At 39.9% G+C, this 26,290-nt stretch overlaps 1 protein-coding gene across 2 annotated transcripts in view; it reads right to left on the minus strand.

The window, feature by feature from the left end:
* Nucleotides 1–26,290, minus strand: part of LOC134411032 (RNA-binding protein 12-like) — a 58,587-nt gene that overhangs the window by 13,988 nt on the left and 18,309 nt on the right. For both annotated transcript variants that reach the window (XM_063144620.1, XM_063144611.1), the window contains 5 exons: nucleotides 4,553–4,681; nucleotides 2,557–2,736; nucleotides 1,568–1,642; nucleotides 1,239–1,310; nucleotides 489–572 (listed from right to left, as the gene is read on the minus strand). In XM_063144620.1, coding sequence (XP_063000690.1) covers nucleotides 489–572; nucleotides 1,239–1,310; nucleotides 1,568–1,642; nucleotides 2,557–2,736; nucleotides 4,553–4,681 — 540 coding nt within the window. The remainder of the gene's footprint in view (nucleotides 1–488; nucleotides 573–1,238; nucleotides 1,311–1,567; nucleotides 1,643–2,556; nucleotides 2,737–4,552; nucleotides 4,682–26,290) is intronic.

The raw sequence follows: 26,290 nt of genomic DNA on the forward strand, positions 1-26,290 counted from the left end.
CTAGTTTTATATCTCAATACATTTGAACATGCCTGCCAGATGAAGATTAACAGTTTGGTGCGAGTATGTGATTTTGGGACACTACAGCTACAAGACCTAAGAGTTGCTACAGGGCCAGTTTGTGAAAAAAAATTCTTTCTTCCAGACATCCCATCTAGCTTGCTCACAGTTGCCCAACTATTAGGAATTGACAATGGGTTCGGTCCTGAAAACCACAAGTGGAAGGAAGCTTGTGGGAAGCCACTCCTCAATGCAGCCCGCTCTTCCCCCTGAAAAGTTGTTCCTAAGGACAGGGTATGAGGAGCACCCTAAAAATCAGTCAGAAGCACCTTGAGAGCAGAATGGCACTTGCACAGCTGGGTCTGTCTGACTTCAGCTAGGAAACAGCATCTTAGTTTTTCACAGTTTAGCTCATATACTGGCATTTAACTCCCTATAAATACTTCAGCTCCTGATGTAACTAGGTTGAATCACTGAGGAAATCCTACCTCTGATCTGTAGACAAGCTGCCATTTTCCACTATCACTTTGTTTGTAAAACTCCAAAAATGGATCAGATTTGCCCAGAAAATCCTGTATAGAAAAAGATACCGTGTTCTTTATATGAACTTTGTATAAACATTAAAAATATTAGAAAGCTACACACACACACACACTTTTGATTTATATCAAACATTTCAGCTTCTGCCTCTGTCAGCGACAGTTAACAGCTGAAACACACACCACAGTGTGAAAGTTATAGGATGTTAGTCCTATGAATGGAATTCTGATTGCAAGAGAAGTACAGGATCTACTACTTCAGAGGACGAAGGACAAAGAGTTGAACATCACAGAGATGCGTAGACAGCACTCTGAATCAAACAAAAGTGATTTGCTGATTTTACGCTTCCCATAAAGCATAATAATTGCAGCTCTCCCTAGCTTGGATTTTGGTGCATGATGCATTTGGCTTTGCTGACAAACGGCATGTATTATTTGCAGACGACTAAATTTTTTAAAAGTCCCGAACAGAACCATCTGACTGAACTTTGATTTCTTCCCCACAACTTAGTTTTTTTGTATGGCCAAGCCTGTTGAAGAGTTCTCGAGCAAACTCTTTTGTGACATTTTGTTTGGTTCTAATAAAAGTATTGCCCTTCTTTGCATATATATATATATAAAAAAACCATGCAACTACATTCTTTTTCATTTCAACTACGACTGAAGAGGTAAGAGATCCATTTTCAAGGTGTCATTCACCTTTTTATCTAAATTCCGAGCTTCAACATCTAGGGATACAATTCTGGTGTCTTTAATCTCTTCTGCAGAAATCTGTAAATTCAAGGAAAAATTATTTTAGTGCCGTTTTGGTAAGTATTTCCTTATGAAGAATGCTTAATTTGTGGAATAAAATATTTCTTCAAAAGATTGCTGTAAGACACAAGTTATAAAAACACACTAGAGCATTTCATAATTTGCTTATCAAAAGAAAAATATAATTTCCAGATGTATTCAACTCTACATGAAGCAGCAGTGTTATATGCTCCCTATAGTCTTAAACAAGCAAAAAGTGAAGGTGTTTTTTTTACCGTAACAGTGCCTTTTCCTGCAGGTTTTCCTTTCTTCAGCATTAAAGGCTGAATGAGTGTTTTACTTGACACAATCTAAAGACATAAATTACATAAGTTATGAACACCACAGAAGGAAAGTAAGTGATTTGTCCGACACTATGAGGTTTCATGTTGGAAATCTGAACTTCATATAAGATTATATGCCATCTCCAGCAGATACATGAAGGCAGGTATTTTAAATGCCAAGAAGACGCCTATTAATATACTGCCAACATGATACTATTTATATACAGCACCTTGCAGAAATGGGAGAATAAAAAAGGGATATTGTTCATTACAAAAATTAATACTTACACAATCAACAAATACCAGTTTGTTTTTGTTTGCTTAACTTTTGTGCCACAATAAAAATAGTTTGCACCTTCAAAGTATTAAATATGTTGCGTAGATCAAACAGTAAACATGCCAATTAACTCCATTTTAATTCCAGGTTTTAATATAACAAAATGTGGACAAATCAAAGAGGGGTGAGTACTTATGCAAGGCCCTGTAGTCTGAAATTTAATAATGATTTCCCAAAGCATTAACCAAGATACATGTCAAGGGAATTATAAAGGTGTGATGAGAAATAGATTTTAACATTTGCTCCACTTTAATGGCTGCTACCTGTGGGGGTAGGGAAATTTGCAATGAAATATTATGCCACACATAGTTGCTTTACTGAAAGTGACTATATGTCAGACGTAACATCTACTTCCAGCCTAGAGGTGGGAGCGTGAAAACAACATTATAATGGAATTCTTTATATATGTAGCAGTCACATAATAAATAACTGATGTTAAAGCTGCTAAGACTGCTGTCAGCCGCCATCCAACAAAGAAACTGGCCTACAGAGTCCTCCATCCCCTCTCCCTCCAAAACAGAGAGGTGGAAAAGAAAAATTAAATCACTTCTGTTCCTACTTTTACTATTGTACATAGCATGTGTCAGCATTTGTTTTCCAGTACCTGTCCCAAGGTGCACTCAGCTCCTCCAAGATAGTCATCATCACTTAAATCGTATGATTTGTTATCGATGTCATATATACCGAATTTCACTTTCTGAACTTTCTCAAAATAATAATCTATCAGCAGCTTCTTCGAAAATTGAGGGTTCTGGCAATTCTTTATTTTTTCAGTTCGATCCAACTGTAGCAACAACAAAAATGGAAAGTTGCTTAGGGCCACATTGTTTTGCAAAAGACTTGGGGCATGATCCAATGTTATGCAAGTTGTGTTTATGTTGCTCACAGCATCTAATGTTATGCAAGTTGTGTTTGGGACCCACTACTGACACAACAAGAAGAAGGTGCTTCCTAGAGTAACCCCAGAAACAAGCTGGAACAGGACAGGTCAGTGGTTCCCTTCTGCTAGCTTCACTGGCCAGTTCTGGCTCATTTCCCACTCACATTTTATTAAGTGTTTAATACTGACTGCATCTCCACTGGCAACTCCATCAGACAAGCGATTTATTGCACGCTCATTGCTGGGCACTCACAGATTTTCGTGGGTCCCTCTCACAACGTCATTTGCCTCCTGCGCACCTTCTGCCCCTTCTAGCCTTCTCCGTGCGACAAGAAAACCCACCTCAGTAAGTCTGACATATTTTTAAAGACGGAAGTTGCTGCTAACTCCTGTTGTGTGCAGGAGAAGCAGCGGGATCAAAATGGCCCACTGAATGGGCCACATGCATGTTGTTTACTTCCTCTTTCAAAAGAGAAAGTAATGAGGGACAAATGCTCAGGAGGAGAAGCGATGGTGAGCAAATATGATTTTCCCCTGTGTGATGAGTCTTGTAGGGCTGGAAAAGGCTCCTGTCTGAAACCCAGGAGAGCCACTGCTAGTGAGTTTAAACAATGCTGAACTAGATGAACCAAAGGTGAGACTCAGAATAAGACAATCCCATTGTAACATTCTGCTGTGCCTGCATATGGCAGGGTAATATTAGTAGTGATTGGTAAGCTGTGCTTCAGGGACACTTGTTTGCCATATTGATGTTCTCACTTGAAACCAAAGAAGCAAAAATGCACAAGGCAATCCTTGATGTTCTTCTTTTGGTAGGTGCTTTAAGCCATACATCACATGATCTTCAAAATGGCATTAATGTACAGTCTACATATTGTTATTGGAGTTGTTTTTAATAGTATATTAAAGGTTCGAAGAAGGGAATAATTAGACTATCACAGTCAAATTCACTAACTGTTGAAGTGTTTGAATGATAGATTTACTGTGTCCAAATGCAGCTTCAGAAAGTCACAGTGAAGAGACTTGGTGCAATAGATTTAGGTGTGCAAAATATTCTAGAATTCCAACCACTCTGGGTAGGATCCAAAGGGCTGCATGAGAGGCTTCTTTTCCCTTTCCTTCTCCCTCCTCAACACCAACCCACTTACTTAGCAAGATAAATAAAAGGAAATTAACATTAAAATAATTTATAAAAGCTTCAAGTTTGAAAAGGTTATGTTAAATAAAAGCTCTCTATTAAGAAAACTGGGGTGTACAAGCAAAACTCATGTGAGATTTTGTGGTCATTTTTATAAAAGTTTCTATAAAATAAATAATTTGCTGCTCAAATTTGCAAAGTACGCTTCATTGGAAGTCATTTCTATGGCCCTTTCTACACCTAAGAATTATCCCAGGAAAATGGAGAGATTGTCCCTGCCTGCTCCCGGGATCCCCTGTGTGTCATTTGGATGTACAGGGATGATCCCGGGACGATCCTGGGATAAAAGGCAGGTGTAGAAATGGCCCATGTCTAAGGATGCAATTCTATGCATGTTCAGACAGAAAAAACCACCAAAAACTGCCAGCATCCCTCCAGCCAGCTATTCTGGCTGGGCCATGCTGGGAATTGTAGGACTTTTTTCCTGTCTAAATGTGCAATGGAGTGTGTTTAAAACCAATCTATACCCACAGAGTTTGCCAGCTTCAGATAATTTTCCTATTACTACAAATAATTCCTTACTTCAGTCCATTGGTCTCCACCAACATTTTGGAGCAAGACACACAGAGGATCAGATTTTGAGCCAACATCTTTATCAATCAGATTGTCACAGGATATGGACAGTTCCACCTTGGTCACGCAGTGAGCCATCTGTAAACAGATTGAAAGAGGAATGGTGAATATTAATTAAATGATATGTTCACAATCATAATATTATGGGATCAGGACTGTTCTTCAGAACACTTTTTTGTTCATAATTTTCTTTATTAGTTTTGTAGACGTTTCTTATGGTTGTATTCTATGCTGAGGCCTTAAATGGGCCCTATAGCTGAATACAAAATTTAAAAATACCAGTAAGAAAGCAATTCTAAATGGTTTGACGATTTGGTACTCAACGTTAAAGGGTGTTTCATACAGCAAAATTTTCGATATCAAAAAATATTTCTGCTTAGGAACTAGTATGAAAACTGCATGTAACTACAATTTTCACATGCAGTGATCACATTTATGTTTTACTGCATGAAATATGACAATTAGTGGGTTTCATACTAATAACTACACAGAAGTTCTTTTCATATATAAAACAGAAAGAATGGTTCAAGTTTCGTAAAAAGTGTATCAACTATCAAACATTCAGACCATATAACACATTAGTTTTCTTTTTAAAAGTAAATATTTCAAAAGGCATAACAGACCCAAATGACTGGGACTACTCCAGTAACCCCATATTATAAGACCATAGAGCTTAGACCACATAGACCACACATACATTACTGCTGTACAGCTCCAAAAGTGCTCATATCAATTTGAACTGGCTCCCATCATCTCTTCACAATCTCTGACAAAAGAATTATGTGCTCCCACCTCCATATCCTCACATTACTGGCACTGTACCACAATTTCAGGACAAATGCCTGTCCTGAACACACCAATATAAATAAGACTGAATATAGATTATACCAACACATAAAATATGATTTGGCTGCTGTAGAAATAAGCTCTACAACCTTAGAAATGAGCCCTACAAACTGACTCATCTCATGAAAATGCATAATACATGGAATGGTTTTCACGGTATTAAGTACTGCAAAGGCACTTCAGCTTATTCAATTACAAAATTACTTTGTATGGCCAGATAGTTTTATTCAGGTTACTTTGATCATCAACATTACTAAAGCAGCTTTAAAAAATCACTACAAACTGCAAATATGAATTGTTTTACAGGGGGGGAAATACTTCAGTAACAGAACTGTGTGTCTCAATGTCCAGTTCAATATTAGATAACAGCGCAAAACAATTATACAGTGAATGAAATTAGACGTCATGTTAGCAATCTTCAAAACAAGGGTTTGGAGGATTGCTAACATAATGTCTGAACTGAGGCATTATTTTTAAAGTACGTCTTCCTCAGCACAGTGATTAATTTCAATGGAAGAATATTTGCCTCAAAACAATGAAACACCCTACTGAGTCAGATTTACATCCGCACAATGAGATGATGTGCACACATGATCTTAACAAGGACTGCCAACTGGAACATCAGCCAGTTTACATAAAAGAACCTACACTAACATGTTGACCACAATTTGTACTATTGAACTGAAGAGAAAACTACATTATGACCATGTAGAATAGCTCGAAATCCAGTACTACGAAGAGACAAAATAACTTTGGTAATGATTACCAGAACACAGAGAAAACATCCGAAAGATTCTAGTAAAAAGTAAAGACAAAACTAGATGCTTACCCCTAATGTATTGGCCTGGCTGATTCATATTAATGAATTCAACTCCCACCCACTGTTTAATGGCCTTAATACCGTGTAGGAATGCTATAGTGACAGCAAAAATTGCAGCCAACAAGACTCCCTTTTAATGCAACACCCAAGGCACAGCAGCTCTTTATTTATTTATTTATTTATTATTACATTTTTATACCACCCAATAACTGCTCTTTGCCAATCTAGAGAAGCCAGGGTGCCAACTGTCGCCACCCAGATGTTTTGGCTTACAAATCCCATCATCCCTCACCATTGACTATGCTGGCAAGGGCTGGTGAGTTGTAGGTCAAAACATCTGGAGTGCCACCAGTTGCCCAACCCTGGTCCAGAGGCTTTAGAACTAGTAGTCCAATGCTCCCTTTTCTTCCTGGTCTACAGTCCCCAGTCTGTCCACTTCCTTCATGCCAAAATAGCATATCCCTACTGCAGCTTTTTGCTCCATCACACTTTCTCCTTGGCTCTCTTTTTCTCATTATTTGATTGGATTCCAATTTGTATATCCAGCGCCACTTTATTTCATGACTTTTAGCTACTGTGTCTTTTGGGAAGCCTCCTTAGCACTCCTACTGCTCAGCCCAAACCCCAACATTTCATTTAAGTACCATGTTTTTTCTCCTATCATGGCCCATTCTTATCCCAATTCCCTATCTCCTCTGGCCCATCTATCAATCCTCACTCACCACCTTCCCTTGGACTCGTATTTTTCAGCCCACTGCCTGTTCCACCCATTTTCTTCAGCCACTTTGACTCTGGGCCTTCTGTTATTTAGCTTACATTCTTCCTGGGACCTAGTCTAAGGCGTCAGCATGCGCCACGAAGATACCTCTAGCCACAGAATCTGTGAGGTTTTAATCACAACCAAACCAACAACATTCCTTTCCTTTAGTCAGCATTTGGCGGTTAACATGTAGCTATTCCCTGGGCAGCTGCAGAGTTCATGAACTCTCTATGCCATACCAGCTCACTCAACTAGCATCAGAGGCTTCACTGCTACAAGCTCGTGACATACATATAAACACCAGGCATGGACAACATGGAGACCAGAACCATGGAGCAAGGCAATAGGAATCAATGCATGCATACATCCTCTAAATTTTAGTCTAAAACTAAAATGAACAGCACTATTAAAATGTTATTCACTATGTCCCAAATCTCTACTATTCGTTTATGGTGTGTATTTTTGAACCAATACTGGTATAGGCCTACATGCATGAAGAAGTGTGTTGCTTTAGAAGAGCATCACCCTTTAATAGTGCAGTGACAAGGGCCTCAACATCCCAAGCCCAGTCTGGGTATTAGTAAGTTGTGATGGTCACCACACCGCTCAAGGGAAGAAGCAGTTTGGGTATGTTGGGAGGAGGGGAGGATTAGATGTAGAATGGACACATGTGGAAATGAGAAAAGCACATGGAAAGTGGAGGCAAAGTGGGATGCTAAGTCTGAGGCAAGCAGCAGACAGCATTGAGGGAAGCAGCAAGTGCAGTGTCAGGGCCAGAACCAGGCTTGAGGGGGGTCTTCTGGGGAGCACCCTTTATCAGTGGGTCTCAGTGGGTTTACCGGGCAACAGCAGTGCTCTTGATCAACCCCAGGTGGCCTGGAGCTGCCATTGAAATTTCCCACAAATGGCCCAAAGCTACATCATGGGCATTGTAGAAAATTAAGTGTTGACTCCAACCCACCAGACAGGGGTAAACACCATAGGGGGCCTTGCTTGGAAGCTGAGGCCCCAGCAACTACCCAAGGATGTGACATGCTGATACTGTTCAGGGTGTGTATTACCTCCTAATGCCAGCAGCCACCTGGACCAGAAAAGAGCTCGGCAGGGGAAGATCAATGTTTCCCTGATATCAACAAAGGTGGTGGGATGGGGAACCATGCAGGCTTCCCAAACTCACTGCAAAGGATGATTGTAGAATGTTACCTTACCACATTTTAAGTGGTGTCAGGGCAACCCAAGAATAGCAGCATATCTTCTGAACCCATTGTTGACTTGACACTCTCTGTTTCCTCTAGTAGACATGGGGAACATGTGGCCCTCCATTCCGTGCTCAGCCTCCTCCTGAACTTCCCTCCTCTGCCATAAGAGCCCCATCAGCCAATTCACCTACAAAAAGTCTTGCAAGAATACATCTTCTAAGTTCCTCCATAATCTCCACTCAACATATCAATTCCAGGCATATCTGCTGTTCCAGGAAGCTAACCTCATTTATAGGTGTGAAAGGTTCCCCCTTCTCTATTTACTTTAAATAAATATTAGCTAGATGGAAGTAGCCTAACATTCCCCCAGATAAACTATGAGATAAGAAAAATGTCTCCTATTGTTGCTGTAGGTGCTACTGCTCAGCTAGGTACTTTTCATTGCAAACTACTACTGGCTAAGGCAACCACAGCAGTAAAACAGAGAAACCCCATCTCATAGAGAAGCACTAGATTCTCAAAAACGTACAAAAATGCTCACATATCTGACAGTACAGTATTGCTACTAAAAGCAAAGGACGATAAGGATATGTTACAGGTTGCCATCATAAAAGGCTATTTAAAGGCCTGGAAGAAAAGGAAAGTATGATCCAATGAGGGTAAATAACTCATGCCTTAAGGGCCAGGATTTCTCCTTGACTACTATATTGTATTGTATTCAGGATGGAGACTTCCCACCGTTGGAGCAACCACCATCCTTGTGAGCTGCCCAAAGAACTATGTTATTGGATGGCAAATAAAATAAATAAATAAATAAATAAATAAATAAACCCTTTGAATTCCATAGTGCCATAAGGTCAGCCTCCTGGTGCAATCCAGGCTGCTTGAAGGAGAAGCATAAGAAGAATTCTAAGTAATTCTTAAGTACAATATGGGAGCTCTGGACTATGTTCTGAGAGAAAACTGAATACCTTGATTCAAATAAATGAATGGCCTGCACTACTGGATGGCAGCATCCAGAATACTATTCGGTAAGCATAGCCGCTAGTTGTCTCTGAAAAGTATTATCCTTTAAGCATTACAAACTGCTCACGATTCTCACTACCAGATCGATCACTTAGGGTATAATATCCTAGTGTCCTTTTAAAACATTTTTTCTAGCCATGCAGAAGTTAGGGTGCAGCCCTCTTCTTTTAAGTCCCAACACCCCCGCTTATAGTTTCTGGCTGCATGGAATATTCCACTTGAACAAATTAGAATGGATTTCCTAGATTCTCTTTATTGGGATGAAGTGAAGGGGGTGGGGGCTTCCTGGTAGTGATCATGCCTTTAGCATTTCTCTTAAGAAAATGAGAGCTCTGGGAATAGCACTGTCAGTAAACCTTGATGCCTGGGTTACCTCTGATCCATCTCACCATTAAGACCATTATGGAGTCTCCTAAGGATGAAGTAATTCTGAGCCATTCCCAAACATATTTTATTTATTTATTTATTACATTTTTATACCGCCCAATAGCCGAAGCTCTCTGGCTTGATGAAGTGCTTTAATAAATCCTTCATGCATGTATAATGATTTACCAACCAGGGCCGTTCTCAACCATTGGAGCACAATTCTTGGCCCTGCACTGTTTGCTCTTCATGAAGCCCTTCAGGCCTCCCTGGGACTATCCTCCTTTTGTAATTGTTCTTAAACATCTCTCCCACAGTAGACTATTCCCCCTACAGGAATCATGGGATAGGAGACTTAGCAACCCTGGAGCCTAAGATTCAGAAATTAGGAGAGTGTTTGCAGACTGAGTGTGAATTTGTATATGAAAGCCTTATTAGGGCTCAGACTATAAAAGAAACCATGATCAGGGAGCCTTGCACCTTAGGGAAGCTTTCAGTAGGCCTACAGTTAATCAATAGCCCTCAGACATCCAAAGTATTTTATCTAAACTTGTTGAAGGGCAGGCACAAGACTAGCCCTTTTTTGAATTCACTTGAATGAAGTTTGGGACATGAGACAAGTTCCAATTTCAGGTTAAGGAGAATAACCTCTGCAGAACTGTCAGAGCAAAACAAAGAGTGTGCTGAAGAACTTCACAACCCTACTGACGAAAGTCCCAATTTTTAAATTTAATACAGCTTCTATAATCCAACATCACTCTTTGCAGATATAAATGAGGTTGCAATTCCACAAGATGTGGGATGCATTTTATAAGGCAGCCTTCCATCAGCCAACATGGCCAATGGTCAGGGACAGTGGCAGTTGTAGTCCAAAACATCTAAGGACACCATGTTGGGGATGGCTGCAATAAGAAGTTACAGTACTTGTTAGAGTACTACTGAGCAATCATGATGTATCCTTACTGTACAGGTCCTAAAGTCTGATGACTCAGTTCAGATCCTGTGAAGATTTTGGGCAAGTAAATGCCGACCCCCAATGTTGTCAAAAAGCCACTTGCCGTACAAGAGATGTGAGGGGGAGATACCAGCTTTTAATGTCTGGTGGACCCGCTCTTACAACCTCTTTTCTCATTTGCTGCAACATAATGCAGGCTTCCACAACTTGGGTCTCTCCAGATGTTTTGGATAACAACTGCCATCATCCTTAACCATTGGCCAGGGCTAATGGGGGTTGCAATCCATAACATCTTGGTGGCCCAGGTAGATGGAAGATGTATAAATGACATAACTATCTGCAGTCTACTTTGTGATGGGAGAACATCTGTGTCAAGAAATGTAACCTCTACTGCAGGCTTCCCCCACAGAGTGGTCTACAGATGTTTTAAACCACAACTGCCAACATTCCTGATCATTGGCCACACTGGCTGGGACCGATGGGAGTTAAAGTCCAAAACATCTGGAGACCACCAGGTTGGGGAAAGCTGCTCTAGTGGATACAGTTGAAATCCAATCCATGGAAGTGGCCCACTGGTTGTTCTAAGAATTCCAAGTTACCCTTTTATTGTCATCTCCTTTGGGTTAAAAGGGTCTTAATACCCCATTCCATAAAATCTGTAAGCCCTGAAAGCTCTTTTGATGTCAAAAGGTGGAGTAAAAATTCTCACAAACAGCCATCACAAAATGAATCACATTATTATCATGCACTAATAATATGAGTACAACACTTCTCCAAGTCAGACATATGCTTTCGGTATGCAAATGAGCCAAATTACTTCAATCTGACTACTAAAACACACTGAATCTCTGACCACAAAATAATTAGCTTCAAGGGAACATAAACGATTGTCCACATTTATGCTAATAATATACGCCACAAGGTCCACATCATACTTAATCTAAGTCATTACATGCTAGGATAAAGCCATTAACCTTGCATTGGCAGATTCTTCAATGGGTTTAAAGTGATTACAGCTATGCATTTACAGCACTGAAAGAATAATTAATTTACATTCTAGCAAATGTAATTTTAGCCACTCTGTGGAGCTACACCCTCACAAAGGGATGTACAAGCAAGAGGAAATGAAAGAAACAAGGATAAAAAGTACCACATTAGCAAGCACTAACAAAATACATTGAGAAAGCTGCTCTAAAATACATAAACTAATGACAAGCTCAGATTAAAGGCAGCAATAAAGAGGAAGGTCTTCATGCCTTGCCTGAATGTCTGTGCAAAAGCGGCAATGCACAAGTCAATAGGAAGGACGTTCAACAATTTTGGGGTCATAAACCAAGAAGGCCTTATCTTGTGCAACCCAACCTCACTGTTCTTAATGGTGGGCACTCAAGACAACCCCCCCCCCCCCGAGGCATATCTTTATCTATGGGCAGGATTGTATGGGTGAAGGCAGTTCTTCAAATTGTCTGGTACCAAGCACATCACAGCCTTAAAAATTAAGACCAGCACTTTGAATTGGGCCTGGAGGCATTCTAGCTGCTAATAGAACTGGCACAGAATTCTGGACTGTCTGCAAAGGCAGCCCCACACAGTGCTCATTGCAGTAGTCCAGACAGGAGGTAATAAGTACACAGGTAACTGTGGCCAGAGCTAGAGTTAGCGACTAAAGCTACAGGTCTATGAACATTTATCAGGAACTAAGCCCTCTAAATACAGTAGGACATAGAATAATATAGTACAATTATAGTGTGATTCAATCCCTGATTACTCAGTATTAAGTCCTACTGGAAAATAGTAAAGCTTAAGGTAGTCAAGACTAATTTGCTCTATAGATTCCAAGGAACTTTAGTTTTCACCAATTTTAGCTGAATTAGGCCACAGGTGTTTGTTTACTGCCAGGGTATACATACAATTAATAAACCATTACACATACAACACAATTAGGGAAACCTTGCATTAGAAGAATAAAGAATTGTATTCTATTCTTCCTGTTAAAGAAAAATATAAAAACCAGAAGCTTCTTTTCCTTGTTCACAAAAATTATATTATCAACCTCATAGGATGTATCTGTTATACCATTTCAGCAAGCGTGTTGGGAATAAAATGTCTCAATATTCAGACACATTTAAAGAAATATTCCCTTCAAGTAGAAAACTAGCATGTCAGGATGAATGGTAGGCTTGATCCTTTTCCATGATATGCTAAGATTTGTAAATGCAAATAGTTGTTTTCATTTGTTTTTACTGGAAGAGGGTCAGCAAAGTTGCAACTTTCTAACTAAATTGGAAAGCTTAAACCCTCTCATCTTTCTCTTACATTTATGGATGAAATTGCAATAAATGAAATTGCTTTTACGTTCATTCAATTTTAAATGAGCATGACCTTAGACAAAATGAACAGATATTAAGGGCACAATCCTATGCATGTCTAGACAGAAAAAGGTCCTACAACTTTCAGCATTCCTCAGCCAATATGGGAATGGCTGGGCCATGCTGCGAGTTCTAGGACTTTTTTCTGTCTAAACATCTATAGAATTTCTCCTTAAGACTATTCAAAAGGCAATTACTCTCAAGGAAAAGGAAGGATTAATTCCTTAGCTTACAGTAGAAGGCAAATAAAAGCTTTTATTATAAAGCAGAGGGTACCTTACTTTACAAACTGAAACTTTATTTTAAGTTGAGAAAAATACAAAATCCTCATTCATGATATTCTACTTTGCAATGCAGAAGTTCTATATTTCTTTGTAAAGTGGAACTTCCCTCTCATTACAATATATTATCACTGGGGCCTTTCCAAATGATGTAAAAAAAGGTGAATGCAACATTATACTTCTATACAGTGGAGGGGGGGATTTCCAGCACGCAAGGTGGGAAGGAAGTTATTTGCCACTTTGCAGCTATATTTTATAGGTGAAAAGGGAGTGCATGCAGGCCAGAAGTAAGTTTTTGTTTAAAATGTTTCAGAAATAGCAGGTTCTGCACTGAAGTAGTTCTGCCCCTACTTGGATGGTCTATTCCAGAAGTTGGTGCTGGGGAGTTATTGCTCTGTCCCTTGGAAGTTATGCCATAGGGCCCAACAAAGCTCTATTTTATCCCCCATGCTGCTCAATAAGTTCATGAAATCGCTGGGAAAGGTTATGCAGAGATGTGGACTAAAGTGTCACAAATATGTGGATGACACCAATCTGTATCTCTCCTTTTCATCAAATCCAGGTGAGTCACTGGATATTCTGAACCAGTCCTTGTAATGGACTGGATAAGGGCCAATAAATTGAGACAATCCAGAGAAGGCAGAGTTAGTTAGTGGGTGGTTCATCTGCCCAGCTAAGTGATGTTCCACCTGTTCTAGAGGGGGTTGCATTCACCCTAAAGATCAGGTATGTAATTTGGAAGTGTTCGTGGTTCCAGCATTGTCACTAGAAGCATAAGTGGACTTGGTGGCACAGAACACCTTTTATCAGTTTAGGGGATGTACCAACTATGCCCTTATCTGGATAGAGAGAGTTATCCACAGTCTGGTGACCTCTCATCTGGATTACTGTAATGTGTTATACATGGGGCTGCCTTTGAAAACATTCCCGAAACTACAGCTGGTCCAAAATAGGGCAGCGAGATTGTTAACAGAGAATGGGCAACATGATCATATTATGCCATCCATGTTGGCTGCCAGCCCATTTCTGGGCCTGATTGAAAGTGCTGGTATTAACCTCGTAAACTGAGGTCAGATTACCTGAAGATTGTCTTGAGTGGTACTTCTCCCCTCAAGAGAGCACCCTCGCGGAATGCTTGTTCTGGAAATACATACATTTTAAAATGGGAACATTTTGTTTTTTCTTCTTCTTGGTGATTTAAATCAAGACTACATGTGTTGCTGATGGAAGATGGGGAACTGACAACCACAACTGCTTCTGGAGCAGTACAAAGGAGAACACTCAGCGTATACCAGTCAAAATATTTAAGCAAAAACACCTTCAAAGCTGTTCTCAAAATGATGCTTTCATGGTGAAGTATACTGTTAACCATCAATGAAGTCAGACAATAGTCAACAGGTGTTTGTTACTCATACTAATTACTACAATGAGTGTATTAAGTTTGATTCTAAAAAGCCAACACCAAATTACTAAGAGTTCTGGAAAAATAGGATTTCCCCATAAAATAGATATACCTGGCAAAAAAAGTGTGGATCACTTTCATTTGAGTAACTGATGCAAAGGCCAATGGACTTTAAAATGCATTCTGGGCACATGGTTTTCTGCACATCCTCTCACTCTGCATGAAATATTATCCTCTGATACAACAGTATAATTTAGTATAATTTCAGAACATTATCAATGTACGTATTCTAAATAATGTTTGCATAACAGTGCAAGGATTGAAATCCCCAGGTTGTATACAGTACTTCTTTCCTGAAACATTGTTTTATAGGCAAGAGTTTTGTGCTCTGAAATGGAGACCTCCATTAGACTCCAGAGCAGCCTCCCCCAAACAGATGCTCCCCTGATAAGTTGTACTAATATTCCCATCACAATGGGAGTTGTAGTCCAACACATCTGGATGGTACCAAGTTGGAGAAAGGCTAGAGGATCAGTCTTAACAAATCCTGAAACAAATATGAATCCTGCTTTTATTACAGTTACGATATATACAGATGGATTTCCCACCCAATGTTTTATAGAATTGATTGTACAAAAAGCCTCATTATCAATTCAAAATAGTTAAAATTTGATTATTAGGAGATGAAGAACGAGCCCAAACCATGTATTTTTTGAAAACATGTTCTATTGGAAAGGATAGAAATACCCCCCAAAAAGTCTATTCTGTCAGTTGTTTGGCTTTCAGACATGTAATGCTGCTCTTTTTACTGACATTCTACTAAAAAGAAATATGCTGTTGCACACAATTACTTTCTTCAGGCAGCTCCATCTAATCTCAGCGATGCCATGAATTCAATGGAATCCTTTCAAATACTCATATTCTAGTTACATGGTTTGAATTAAGACTACAAGAATGTGAACATTAAGTCTTATATCACGTTTCTCTTTCTTGTTACTAAACATCTATCCCAAACATTTTATAGCTCCTGCCTGAAATGCAAATTAAGTGTTTACAAGGGAAGGAACTAGAAAAAACTAACTGGGCGACAAACTTGTAGTATGGTGCCGTGTGGTACAAGCAGCAGCAGTTTTTCATGCCTGAACAGGAGTTGGCTATAGCATAACCAAACTAATACTCCTATTTGCGATCTCCATCAAGTACTGCTGCCTGTCCCTGATCCAATTACACCAGACACAAAACCATCCTCAAGGATGTATACCCTAGTCCAGTCAAACGTGGATCTCAAGATCAGTCCAGAGGGGTCGTGACAAAGCTGTTATCACCATGTTGGGCATGAAGAAATGTTGCGCACAGGAGCCATGTGGCAGCTCAGGACTCCAAGGTGGGTCTTGGGTCTAGACCTGTTAAAGATCACTGCTCTAGTCAATGTTAGACTGGTACACACATTGGGCCAGTTCTCATGACAGCCCATCACAGGTTCCTTTACCCGTGAAAAACTACAGCACATGTCGGCTGCCATTATGAATATGCAAGCCCTAGCCAAGGGCTGCTATGGCTTGTTGTGTCATGTGAACCTAGCTGTCAGGGGTTATTTAAGCTTAAAGAACTCTCACATAACCCTAAAGCAGACCCCCACTGGCTGGGTTTGGACAACTCTACAAGCTATGACAATCGCCAAGCCAGGGCTTGCTTATTCATAATGGTGGCCAGCAAGTGCTCTGGTGGTTAATTAACCCATGGTGGGCTGTCATGTCATCCAAATCAAAGAACGACCAAGACTGACAAAACATTCTTTGGTGAACTCACATCTCTATTTTCAGCTGACTGAAGCTGTAAGCCAAAACAAGTTAGCTATAAAACAGTATTTGGTGCTATTCTAGTAATTTTCAAGTTACAAAAAAAAAATATTCTTTTTCATTACATATACCACGGGGGTCCACAAAACTACAGTGTGCCAAATTGCTCTGAAGGAAATAATACATCTCCACTTAACTGTATCTTTTAAAAAAATTGTAACAGGATAGTATCCTACACTGCCCCCACCCCACCCCGGCCACACTAGAAGAATGGATGGCTAGCACGAGAGGAATTAATGGTTCCTGAAACAACTTAACACTCATTTCTGGAACAGAGTAGGTCAGTGGAACTCCCACAAAGGAGCTCTGCTGATGTGCCTCATCCAAAAACAAGCCTTTATGTCTGTTTACAGGCTTGTTTCAGGAGTCGCTAGTTCTTGTTGTGCTAGCAGTGAGTCCCGATAGCACAACAGAAGTAGCAGAAGTGTAGTGGTAGAGTAGGATACTGCCCATAGGTATGTGAACTTTGGGCTGGAGTTAGATGCCTTCAAGGGTTATTTGGATTTTTCATATCTCCTTTCCTTCTTCTCACTATTGTTTGAAGTCATATCAGCTTATGGCAGTCTGCCATTCCACAAGATTGATCTGCATTAGAGAATCCAGGCTTTCATGAGAGCCAAGCCTAACATTTTGTTAGTTATCAGCCAGTTGATCCCAGAAGTGATAACATAAGCATATGTCTACTGTACACAGATAAAATAGGGGAAGGGGAAAACTTTGTAAACCACCCTGAGCTCCTTGAGGAATGGTGGGATAAAAATGTAATGAATAAATATAATACTGACACAATCATACTGAGAGGTATTAGTCTATGCCAGACAAGTATGGGATGGAGTGGAGTTGAAAATGAGAGCAGGTACTGACTATTGTTGTGAACTGTCCAGAAAACTTTGGCTACTGGGTGGTAGAGAAATGAATTAATATCGTTATCCCTATTGTAAGCTATGCTTATTCTTCAAATCCCACTACTTTCGCTAGCCTTTTCCTGAAGCATCATTCTCAACTTATTTGCTCCTCCACTGCCACCAGGTGCTTTTTTTCTCACCCCTTTCATATTGTTGTTGTTGTTGTTTAGTGAAAGGGATGAGGTAGTGGAGGAGCAAGTAAGTTGAGAATGATTCTTTAGGAAAAGTCTAGGTAAAGCAGTGGGATTTGAAGAAAAAGCATACTTTACAATAGGGGTAGGCAACCTGGTTCCCCCCCCCCCCTTGACATTTTGGTCAACTATCGTATTCCCTGATTATTGGCCATGTTGGCTGGGGCTGTGAGGAGATGTAATACTAAACATCCTCTAAAGCAGGTTGCCTACTCATGATTATGAGGATGTGAGCAGCCATTTTAAAAACTATTCTCTTGGAGGTATTCATCAAATTTCTCCTAGCACCAATATCTTTGTAAAACTTTTCAAGAAAGAGAAAAATGCCATGACTTTTGTCCTTCAGTTGCCAAAGAAAATTCATGTAAGATTAGTTCTGCAGGCTCCATTGGGTTTTCTGGACTTGGGGTTGTTAAAGGCGAGACTAGAGCTGGCCATATCTCAATTTGCACCTGGAACTCATGTGCCCAAGTTAAGTGGCTAGACTGACTTAAGCTGTAGAAGTTGGATCCTGAAGCATAGAAAGTACTGTTCAGTTGACGAACCACAGGCAGAAGGTACAAGTATTTATACTAGGCTTGAGAAATCTAGAGGCTTCATCCTACCTGCACATCCATTCTACATCTGAAGGGAGTTCTATAACCTGAGCACAATATTCATGACTCCTTACTAAGCTAGGCCTAAGCTCAGACTTGTTTTTTGGTTTGAGCCCTTGAATTTCTGACAAAGGATTTTATATACCATGTACTTCATTTGCTTAACGTTCTAGATACGTTAAGCAAAGTATCATTAAGGAGTAAAATATTTTCTGTTCACCTCCACTTAGAACTGGTCGTTAGACCACATAAAGGGGATCATATGCATGAGGCTTCAGCTGTTTTTTAGCCATATATATTTCTGTATGTCTAGCTCTTCGGATATAATTGTGTCACTGGACTTTGCAATCTGAGTTATGTGAAAAGTGTGATTTATCTGCTATTTTTCAAATTCACCTTTTGAGAATAGGAATACAGTCCCTACTAAGTTCATCTACAATACTGACATATTACAGCCAGATCATTAATTTTCCATATTAGGGATGAAAGTCTTGTTTCCTTCAATATAGAACCCTTGAACATTGATATCCATTTTAAGATCCATCAATTTGTATATATTTTTTGAGAAGGCACAACTAGAACTTTAAAATGTTTGGTACACAGGGTTTATAGAAGCAGTGTTGTTTTGATTATTTCTTATTCTTGGCCTGCTATTAGTTAGCTCCTAATTAACTTTTGATCACAGAAATGATGAGCTGATGTTTTCAGAAGTTATTAGCAACTTACTCCCCAATCGATTTATAACCAAAAACTGCATACATAGTTAGGATACATGCATTACTTTGCAATTATTAGTCAGAGGTTTTACTTGTTATTTAACTTCATTCAGAATGTTCCTTCTATATTTTTAGTTTGCATTTCAAGCATCTTCCATTATGTTTTACCCAAATTTGAGAACTTATCCCTGTGATTATGTAAACCTGGTCTCAGTTGATTGCTACTCAATCACCTTACGGAGGCTCATTTCCCCCACCGTGCATGTCAGGGGGCATAATTTGCCAAACTACTGTCTCCAGCTGAGCTTGCTATCTCACACGAACCTAGCAAGGGTGATTTGTTGCCATGGTTAACAAGCACTCAGAAGCCATGAGCTGTTGTAGGGTTGTTCCAGGGTGGCTTGTTAACCACATGCAACAAGCCACCCTTGCCAGGTTTACATTATGCAGCAGTAACCTTGTAGCCACCGTAGGGCTTTCCCATGATTTAAAAAGTTGGTGACTTACCCTGACTTTTTACACTATAGTGAGTCTGTCCTTGCTCCAGCATCGAGGCAGAAGCGTTCTCAGTCAGATAGTGACCACTGATTGGTCACCGGAAGCCCAGGTAGAGGGCGGGTCCAGTGAGCTGAATGGCTGCCAGAAAGCCCACGCTGCCTTCTGCTGGCACCCTCCAGCAGCGAAAGGATGGGATTTCTCAAAAGCGGCAGCCTCCTGGCAAGCCATGCAGGCAAGGGCAGTTATGTGAATTCCCCTGGCATGCTTAGCAAGGGAATTAAGCCACCATGGCTTATTTAAACATTACTGAATCACTACAATGTATTCTCCTAATTAGCGATAGAAATTACTGAGAGACTAGCATAACAGGGAGAATGCTCAAATATTAATACATGTAGAAGCAGCTCACTGGATATTTTACTTCATTTATTTTAGAGTTTTCTACTCTGTCCTTCAAACAAAGTCCCAAGGTGAAAAGCTGCATTATTTGGTGAATCAATACACAAAGCTGTGAATTCGCTCAAATATACTTCAATAGCTCTACAGGTGACTTCTTTCCATATGATGAAGGTATATTTTAGTTAATCATAAAACAGTCATAAATCTGTAGTTGAATAGCCAACCACAAACTACATCCTACCAAGTTATCTTCAAACATCTTGACAACCTATTTAAATTTCTCCAGCCCACAGACCTACCCAGCCAACCTTTTGAATGCCTGCATTTGAGGATAGGACCCTAAACAATGCACAACTCATTCTATCCTCTTCTCAAAACAGTAGCACCACAATATAAATGATCGACTGCATCATTTAGTTTTCCAAAAGACCATTGATTGCATCATGTATAGGAAATGCACGGCACTTCAAATGATGTTGGACTGCAACCCCCATAATTCCTCATCATTAACTATGCTGGCTAGGGCTGGTGGATTGCAGTCCAACACAGGAGGGCTAATTGTTCCTCAGCCTTGTTTTAAATGTAAGCTCTTATTAACAAAAATGTGTAGTGTAGTATACTTACTGCACAGTATAGTATATTAAAATGAAAACCATACTTGGGGTCCAGTGTCATCTATTGCTTCTGATGTTTACTTATACAGATACTTTGACCTCTGCAACTTCACAGGCCACTAGAGAATACTACAGTCCATGTAGCAAATCAAGTCCTATTTTTTTTAAGTCCAAGAATACCCCTAAAGGTGGTTTTATGCCCCCAAAACCTTATGTAGCGAATTCCGTTAATTTTTCTATACTTTTTGGAACCTGATGTGGTAAGCTGATATTATGCACTGTAGTTTATCTCCTTGGTTGTAACCTTGATTAATATTAAGGAAATTCAGTTATATGAAATAAAGGTTATTGTTCACCAGGTTTTCCTCTCTCCCAAATTCTAATATTTTATATTAGAGGTGGGCAACTTCTAGACCTATAACTCCCATCATTCCTTGCCATTGCATATGTCGGCTAGGGCCGATGGTAGATGAGAAGTCAAAACAGCATAAGACCCACAAGTTGTTCACCCCTGCTTTATATGGAAGGTGTTTAATGTCATTGATAATTCCCTTTTCATGCTTTGAGTCATACATTTGAGAAAGTAATGCAGTACCTAAGATTTAGAAATGCTATTGCTTGTTTTCTATCCATTTATAAGTTTCTAACTTGTGTTTATTCCATGAGTAGTAAACCGCCCAGAGAACTTCGGCTATGGGGCAGTATATATATTAAATAAATAAGCAGGAAAACAAAACTCAGGTTCTTGGTAATTTAACTTTCACCTTCTCAGTGCTCTTAAAAATGTTTCTGTTAAAGCCAGTGATGTCCTTAAAGTAAGATGTATGCTTTTTTCAGACTTACAGCTTTTTTTTTCTTTTTCCTTTTAAAGATACCTTTACTTCAAATGATGCTTTTATTCTTGGGATCTTTCAGTCTTCTCATATGCGGTATGCATTAGAAACATTTAATGTTTAGTATAATATTGTAATATGCTTTTGAACTTTTTGCCCTATTTCAGCAGAGACATGCAGATTTAAGCAGGCTGTGTGTGTGACCTGATGCAAATGCACAGAATGAGATGAGATTGTAATACTCAATGCTATCCACAGCACAGATTACTGATTTGGGGATGCTCACTGACTTTTGCATTGCATGCAATGAGAACATGCAAACCTGTCCATTATCATGCTACTTAACCACATACAACGCCTATGGAACAGTAGCTGGATTGAAGACTGTCTTTTTTCTAATTTTCTATTATTCTCATTCTTGTGTAATTCCTTCAACATTGGATGTAAAAAGTTTACTTCATTTGGTATGTTTCCGTGTATTACTTTGAGAATTACAGTATTATTCAAGAGACTGAGGCAGTGGAGCTGCCAAGGAGATTTCGCCCAGTACCAGACTTCTTTGCTTTAGATATTGATCTCTCTTTTGCACAGAGGGACACCAATAAGGTAGTACATATAGCTCAAACTTCATTTCTCTTGTTTAGAAACAGGCAACTAGCCTTCCATATGGGAAAGTAGCCATAGTATTGGAAATTAAATGCCTATTACCACTTTTTAGAAATCAACCAATTTACAGAGCTGTTATTAACTGTACAGTTATCACATATTCATGCCATTTACCTGACAATTTCCCTTATTACACGTGTAGATGCAATAAGTAAGAGTGTTCCATTCCTTATGTGGATATTGCAATCAAGCACAATTGGCTATAGTCAATACAGCCCTGAATTATCCTTATTTCTAAACTGCCTGGAAGTTTAAAAAAAGTTTTGTCACTTCTCTGAAATGCAATACTTTTCTGCTGGATGCACAAACTTCAGCTGTGTTTTGAAAGAGAGCCTGGTATCTCTTTGTTTGTACTCACAAGGTTTTATTTTACAGTTAATTCTCTGAGCTCTATCGCTTGATCAGAGTTCCAAATCCCATCATCCCTGGGTTTACCCAGAGGCACAGTGGAACATTCGAAACTATAGAGTGAATGCAACGTCCATGGCATGATTAACATTGCAATATTGTCAGCAATAGTTAAGCTGCAAACAATTCCCAAAAGGAGAATATTCTTGCTCATTAAATATCTGGATCTCCAACAGGGGAGGGGGGCAGTAATCACCATGAAAATAGGCTAAATGTACATGTCAGGTTGAGTCCAATGACATCTGGCTAATCCATCTCCTTTGTGAAGAGAACAAAAGATGTGCTTGCTGCACAACCTTTCTACCATGCCTAAAAAAGTAATTCTTGTTCTACCACTGTAGTATTTACACGTCCCCAGTAATAACTATTCAATAGTTAAAATTTAGATGTTAGTAGAACTTACAGCACTAGTTATTCCTGCTCCAAAACTAAAGCAGTGCAATTGGTGGCAGGAACTGGTAACTTTTTTTCTCCCTGCCTAGGCACAAAGTAGCAGAGTGGGGGTAGCTCAATTAATTTCCCCTCAATTCCTTCACATCTCATTTTAGAACAGGATAACTGGGTACATCATGTATTCAGAAGAATACATGAAAACCACTCACTAGGGCAACTACATAAAATGAAGTGCAGCACAGAACACAGGGCGTGATCTAACAAGTGAAGTACCTCTACCCTGGACAAAACACTACATTTACATAATGTTTGTGTAGACCATTATGGCTGTAGTGTAAATAGCAAATACTACCAATGAAGAAAATCAAACCAAAAATTCCATCTTTCCTGTGCTAAAATACTGTGTAGGCAAACTATACGTGCTCTATGATATCCAATTCTCCCACAACAATGTAATAATGTTTTTAAAAGTTACCCTCATCCTTTCTTACAATGCATCACTGAATGAATTAGTGTTGACATTACTTCCAAAATACCTTCAATTTAATTTCCTTGGGATATAGTTTGAAGTAGAACGCAAGCTGAGTCCTTGATATTGTTCAGGCTATTTTGCATGTTCCATTTTGATGTACACCTATAATGGTTTACACTCAAACCTAAGAATGTACCATGTTTTCAACAGCATGTATGATGAGGCACACATATCTCTCCACCGTGCCTGGGCCCAGCTCCAGCTGAGAGCCCCCTCCCTCCTGCTACCAACTGTCTCTGCAGAGGCCACCAGTGAGGGAGGAAGCAGCAGCCAGGCATCTCTCCACCGTGCCTGGGTCCAGCTCCAGCTGAGAGCCCCCTCCCTCCTGCTACCAACTGTCACTGCAGAGGCCACCAGTGAGGGAGGAAGCAGCAGCCAGGCATCTCTCCACCGTGCCTGGGCCCAGCTCCAGCTGAGAGCCCCCTCCCTCCTGCTACCAACTGTCTCTGCAGAGGCCACCAGTGAGGGAGGAAGCAGCAGCCAGGCATCTCTCCACCGTGCCTGGGTCCAGCTCCAGCTGAGAGCCCCCTCCCTCCTGCTACCAACTGTCACTGCAGAGGCCACCAGTGAGGGAGGAAGCAGCAGCCAGGCATCTCTCCACCGTGCCTGGGTCCAGCTCCAGCTGAGAGCCCCCTCCCTCCTGCTACCAACTGTAACTGCAGAGGCCACCAGAGAGGGAGGAAGCAGCAGCCAGGCACCTCTCCACCGTGCCTGAGTCCAGCTCCAGCTGAGAGCCCCCTCCCTCCTGCTGTCTCCTGTAACTGCTGAACTTTCCAACTAAGATTGTAGTGCCTGAATTTGCTTTCCTTTTCCCCCTCCTCCTCCCCCCTCCCAATCCCCTTTCCTTTTGTGTCATGTCTTTTAGATTGTAAGCCTGTGGGCAGGGACTGTCAAGAAATACTTTTGTAAGCCGCCATGAGAGCCTTTTTTGGCTGAATGGCGGCATAAAAATACTTAAATAAATAAATAAATAAATAAATATAGTGGAACACAGGTTTGCCACTGCACAAGCAAAGTGCCTCTGACTGAATCTATTCCGTATTTGCTGCAAGGCTCACCAGAGAATGCTAACCAGCCAGTTTTTGCAATCTGCAGAACATGTTGCCGAAACCAACAATCCACGAAAGATGCAGTTCCATTACCTTAGTGATATCTTCAGTTTCCTATTGTGAAGATAATTAGCACGTCTTCCTTTAATAATGAAAAATAACTGCTGTCCAATTTAGATCCTTATTTGATTTGTAAGTCAATTTCTTCAAGTCAAAATCAAACCAAGAGCCAGTATGTATTGTTTAGTATATTTTCCACAATTTTTCCATTGTGGCTCACTCTTTAGCTTTTTCTTTCTTTCCAGCATCAGATCTATAATGTAAGTACTACAGGGTAATTTCAGGGTAAAAACAATGAGTTATCCAATGTAACTCCTATGTAGAATAACCCCATTGAAATAAACGGAACTCAAGTCTAGCACTGGATACAACTAAACATATGTAATCATTCATAGATATAATCCGAACACAAAAAATAAGTCTGGTTATCATCAATCTCGCCTGTTACTGACTGCTTGACTGACAATTAACACACAACTTTTTAGGTTTTTTTTTAATGCCTGGAAAGATCACAGGATTGGATCCAAAGTGGCCTGTGTATGTACAATCTTTCTGTGCATACATACATGCAGCAGGTGAGTGGATGATTTTACTGCCCAGCAGCAGTCCCTTATACCCTTAAGGCGGCTTAGAGGGATGCAGAAAGGTAGAAATGCTGAAAAGCTTGTGTGTAAGTAGAAGCAACATTGAGCATCTCCGGATCCAAGCCATATGCAATTGCTGAGCCTGTCATCAATGGTCAACTCTTAGTTCCCACAAGGGGGTTATAAGGTGGCACCTTGGTAGGGGGTATGTCTAGGGGTGCCAGCAGGCATGGTTCCTATCTAATGGGGATGTATCCAACTCTGACAACGGCATAGGTTTGATACAGAGAAGTCTGCAAGCAAAGTAGGGGGTTTTCCAATCCATGTGAAGCTGGGCCCATGCACTAGTTATAAATTAAAGGTTATTTATTTAAAACAATATTTTGTTTTAAGGTGCAAAATTTACATGCAATTATTGTTTGCATCTCTCTTTGGGTAGCTGTGTAAGAAGTATCCATCATTTATTCAGCATCCAATCATTTATTACATTTGACTAAACATTTACCGAAATATTAAATTTGATAGATTAAATTGTCTAAGGAGATGATGGATTAAATTGTCTAAGGAGATGATGGTTTATCTCTGCATACATGAGCGCACAACTCCTGGGTGCAAATGAAACCACAGCATTGTTGAAGCTAAGCAAGGGTGAACTCAATTACTACATGGATGGGAGTATGCTACATAAGCTGTTGAGCTATTTAAAGAAAGAAGATACAATAACTTCTTCAAACTCCAAATTCCTAGAAACTAGTACTAAAATGTTTTGTCCAGTTAACCTGAAGCCTAGAACATTTCCAGTTTTGATTACCCATTCCTTACTACTTAGATGGGAAAAATATAAAATTATGAGATGACAATGTGCTCTCACTAGTTTTGTCCACATTTTTATAAAATTTAGTAATGTGCTTTAACTTCCTAGATGAAGGCAGTATTTCAAATAAGAAAAGGGGCACAATAAGAAAATTTCAACAAGAAACCCACAACAATATGGGGACAAAATTCTGTATTTCTTGGTCCTGTTGTGTTACAATATTTCTTCTTTCTTAAGGGATATCAACTTTACAACTATGGCAGCTGTATCTGTTCATCCAGCAAAATGACACCAGAAACCCCTCTGCATTAGTATCAATGACAATGACCAGAAATCTCTTAATTGGGATGTATCCAACCGTGCCCTTCTGCTAGCAAAATGGATGCAGCTGACAGATCAAATTCTCCCTAAGTTTTGTCACTCCCTAAATCTGCTCTGGAGGTTGGGGGACCCAAACTTCAGGGGGAAAGAAAGGGGAAAGGAAAAGAGATAAAGTATGCTTGTGTAACATTGGATATAGCCTATTAGTATCAAGTCTGGGCAGTTCAA

The sequence above is a fragment of the Elgaria multicarinata genome, chromosome 1 (assembly GCF_023053635.1).
Source record: "Elgaria multicarinata webbii isolate HBS135686 ecotype San Diego chromosome 1, rElgMul1.1.pri, whole genome shotgun sequence".
Taxonomy (NCBI): domain Eukaryota; kingdom Metazoa; phylum Chordata; class Lepidosauria; order Squamata; family Anguidae; genus Elgaria; species Elgaria multicarinata.